The sequence below is a fragment of the Arachis hypogaea genome, chromosome 14 (genome assembly GCF_003086295.3).
Source record: "Arachis hypogaea cultivar Tifrunner chromosome 14, arahy.Tifrunner.gnm2.J5K5, whole genome shotgun sequence".
Classification (NCBI taxonomy): Eukaryota; Viridiplantae; Streptophyta; class Magnoliopsida; order Fabales; family Fabaceae; genus Arachis; species Arachis hypogaea.
In genome coordinates, this window is record NC_092049.1 from 89514116 (window position 1) to 89518416 (window position 4301).

Sequence of the window (4301 nt, forward strand, 5' to 3'; positions counted from 1 at the left end):
AAAAAAATAGATCCAAACCAACTCAATTTTTTTCAATTATTTACAAAATTTTTCTCAAACTCCAAATACTCAACAATCTCAAACCTCAAACTCTCAAGTTCCAAATCAAAACTTCACACTACCAAATATATTTCAAAATCCAAATCCAAAAAATCTTCCTAATTTCAATTTTCAAGCTCCTTATAATAATCAATTTCCTATATTCCAACCACAAAATCAAAATTCACAAACACCACATTTTTTATTTTCATCCATATTTAACCCCTCTATCGAAAATGTTAATCCAACATCTTTGCCGTTTCTAACTCAATTCAGTGTATCACGACACAACTCATCTGGTGTTGGTGGCTCTTCTAACCCATCCTCTCAGACTCCGATACAATCTAGTCCAAATTCGTAATATTCAGATTTTGCCAACCCTCGTAGATTAGATGCTATCAACCTTAATGATGATGATATTGAAGATCGAAGGAAAGATAGTATTCAACACTGGCATTGGAAAGAGGATGAGATGCTGATCAGTGCATGGTTAAATGTTTCAACTGACCCTATAGTTGGTATCGATCAAAAAGGGGAAATATTTTGGTGTCGAATTCACAGCTACTGTGTAGAATTTTGCTCCAACATGACAAGGGGGGTAGTTGCATGTAAGAAACGATGGTATAAGATCAACAAGGCTGTTGCACAATTTGCTGGTTGCTACGATCAAGCTAGTCGAAATATAAGGAGTGGTTCGAATGCTGATGATATAAAGGAGTTGGCATATAAACTTTATTCCACAAATTATGGTTAAAAATTCACTTTTGAGAGGCATTGGAACATGCTTCGTTTGGAGTAAAAATGGAGAAGCCAACTACCTACACAGAGTGGAGGCTCAAAGAGAACCAAGGTTAGTGCAACTGGAGCATACTTATCTTTATCAAACCCAGATACACCATTGGCAGACAAACCCAGTGTGGACTCTCCCGTTTGCTCACAAGGATCAAAGAAGAGCAAGCGAAAAGGTAAAGGAAAAGCACAAATGTCTGATGATCTTAGCAAAAAGAAATCATCGGTTGTTAAAAAAACTATCTCTCATGGAAGATATTAAGAATGTTAGAGAAAATGAACTAATGGATAGGGAAAAAGAAAGAGAAGAGGAGAGGGCACATAGAGCAAAGATTATGGCAATGAAGGAGAAGGAGTTACAAATTCAAGTGGCAATGAAAGAACAAGAATTACAAACTCAGAGGTATATTAAAGAAATGTAGATAAATGCAAAAGAAAGAGAAATGAAGAGGATCGCTAAGGAAAGGGAAAGGGAAATGGATATGCAAATACTTAATGCTGACACGTCTACAATGAGTGAAAAATGACGAGCTCTTCATGAGATTGCATGTGAGAAAATAATCGCGAAGTGGTTTACTTAATCGTTCCTTGTATTCGTAGAGTTACGTCGTATGTTCTTAGTTTTATTGCGTATTACTGGTATGTGATGTAGTCTGTTTTATTCATTTCTGATGTAACTTTTCAAATTAGTCAATATTATTGTGCCGTTATTGTTCATAAAAGTGACCGTTAAGTAGTCGTTACAAAACTAGCCGTTAAGTAGCTGTTGCAAAACTATCCGTTAAGTAGCCGTTGTAAAACTAGCCGTTGAGAAGTAGGTACTTGTTGCAGACACACTTATAAATATCAACTATCAATGACTTTGCAACTCCATTTCAACTCTTGTTTCTCACCTCGAAAGAGTACTAAAAATTACATAGAGCAAAGATTATGGCTAGAAACTTTGATGATATATTTAATGAGGCTTTGTATGGCAAAAGAAGACGGCAAGATAACACACTCATAGATAATTGGATCGATGAGTGTTTATTCGAAGATTCAGAAGAAGAAGATATCGTTAGAAGCTCTGTCCCAACTCCTCGTAGATGGATCAACAGAGATCGAGAAGCAGGACATGATCGCCTTTTCCAAGATTACTTTGCAAATGAACCGGTGTATAATGCTGACATTTTTCGACGGAGATTTAGAATGAGAAGACATGTGTTCCTTCGGATAGTAGACGCTCTCTCAAATGTCTATCCATATTTCCAACAGAGGGTTGATGCAATAGGAAGAAGAGGCTTGTCACCACTCCAAAAATGCACCGCTGCGATATGGATGTTAGCATATGGCGTAGCAGCTGATGTTGTTGATGATTATGTGCGCATAGGCGAGAGCACTACAATTGAATACTTGGAAAAATTTGTTGAAGGTGTCATTTCGGTGTTTGAGGATGAATACATGCGGAAACCAAATCCGAATGATGTACGACGCCTGCTATAAATGGCGGAGGATCGTGGCTTTCCTGGCATATTGGGTAGCATTGACTGCATGCGTTGGCAATGGAAGAATTGTCCAAAGGCATGGAAAGGTATGTACATGAGCAGTTATCGTGGGGCTGCAACCATAGTACTTGAGGTTGTAGCATCTTCAGACCTTTGGATATGGCATGCGTTCTTTGGAGTTTCTGGTTCAAATAAGGATATCAATGTGTTAGATCATTCTCCAGTATTCAATGATATTATGAATGACCGTGCTCCGGAGGTAAATTATACTATTAATGGTAATAATTATACTATGGGATACTATTTAGCAGATGGTATTTATCCTGCATAAGCCACATTTGTCAAATCAATCTCAAAGCCACAAGGGGAGAAACACAAGTTATTTGCACAATACCAAGAAGGGCAAAGAAAAGATGTGGAGCGAGCATTCGGAGTGTTTCAAGCACGCTTTGCAATTATACGTGGTCCAGCTTGCTTTTGGGAAAAGAAGAAGCTTGCCAACATAATGAGAGCTTGTATTATATTGCATAATATGATTGTTCAGGATGAAAGAGACACTTATGCGGAAAATTTTGCTCAAAGCTTAGAGTATGATGATGTCAAAAATGGCTTATCACAACCTCAGCTCGAAGAGGAAGATTTTGCACCATACCATCAATTTCTCCAAAGAAATGCCCAACTTCGAAATAGGCAGCAGCATAGATAACTGAAAGAGGACTTGATTGAACACATATGGCAATTTCACAATGCTTGTCGTCAATTATAGAGCTTAATTATGTTTTTCTTTGTATTAAGTAATTTTACAAATTAGTGTAATCCTGAATTATATATTGTGTATTATTGTTATATATGAATTTATTTAATATTAATATCTTTTAATAATGAATTATTTTTAAATTTATAAATTTAAATAATATTATCGAAAAAATTAATTACATTAATTTTAAATATTTTAATTAATTAATTAAGTGGGACCACAATAGGGACTAAAGTTAGTTCCTCCTAATGGAGAAGAGAGAGATGCTTTGAGTTCCTATTTACTGTTTATGACAGGTGGGCCATAAATAGGGACTGGGATGAGTTCCCTACTGGAGATGGTCTAACGCCCTCTGCAGCATTATACTGCTTCAGATCATGTCCCTTTTATCTGGTCAGTGGTCACTTGTCACAAATTCTATCATACTACATTTTTATATATATAGAAAATGGTAAATTTTATGGTGTAGAAATAAAACTTTTTCTACACATGAGGAAGTCAACGTGGCATAGATGTAAGAGTGGCACATATCTCTTGTTATTATTGCTTGGTTTAGATTTGGCAGACAAATACATAAAAATTCAGATTTTGTCTTTTTCAATTAAATTAAATACATTGATTCTAATGAAACGTTAATTATAGATATATTTTTGTTGTATTGGACCAAAAAAAATTTGGGCTATAATAGATTGCTATTAAAGGAACATATTTTATTGTGTTTACTTTATCAGTAAAAATTAATGTTTATTAAATATTCTAAGTATGCGATAAATAATGTTAAATACTACAAACAATAAACATTAAAAAAAATAAATATTCAAATTCAAAATTTATCCTCTAAATTATTATATATAACACTAAACTTTTCTTACATTTTGTATAAGAAAATAATAGATGTAACACCCTACCACACAGAGCTTTACACTTAAGTCGTAAAATAGAGGTGGTGTGGTATTACGACCTCTAAAATAAAATGTATATATATAATAGCAGAAGAATTATGATATGCTAGGAGCCTTGAAGAATAGAGCAAGTAAAAATCGCGAAATAAAAGCGCAACGCTCAAGGAACGAGTTAACTTGCGTGCTAAGAAAACCATAACTATTAAACAGAAGATAACAGAAGTAGGAGTAAAGTGCCAAGGATACAAAATATCAAGCGCCTAACTCAGCCTGCGAAGTCAAGACTGGTCGGAGAATATTTACACATATATATATATACATATCCAAAAC

The 4301-nt window shown here is 34.8% G+C and overlaps 2 protein-coding genes across 2 annotated transcripts; both read left to right on the top strand.

Annotated features, from left to right (window-relative positions):
- The first annotated feature begins 275 nt into the window (after positions 1–275).
- On the top strand, positions 276–793 carry LOC140178623 (glutathione S-transferase T3-like). Its single transcript, XM_072215824.1, has 2 exons — positions 276–297; positions 408–793. Exons 1-2 carry the CDS (start codon positions 276–278, stop codon positions 791–793), a joined length of 408 nt encoding a protein of 135 aa, XP_072071925.1.
- Positions 794–2310: 1517 nt separating this feature from the next.
- LOC114925202 (uncharacterized) lies at positions 2311–2643 on the top strand. The gene has a single exon (XM_029292470.1). The coding sequence runs from the start codon at positions 2311–2313 to the stop codon at positions 2641–2643; it is 333 nt and encodes a 110-aa protein (XP_029148303.1).
- The last annotated feature ends 1658 nt before the right edge of the window (positions 2644–4301 follow it).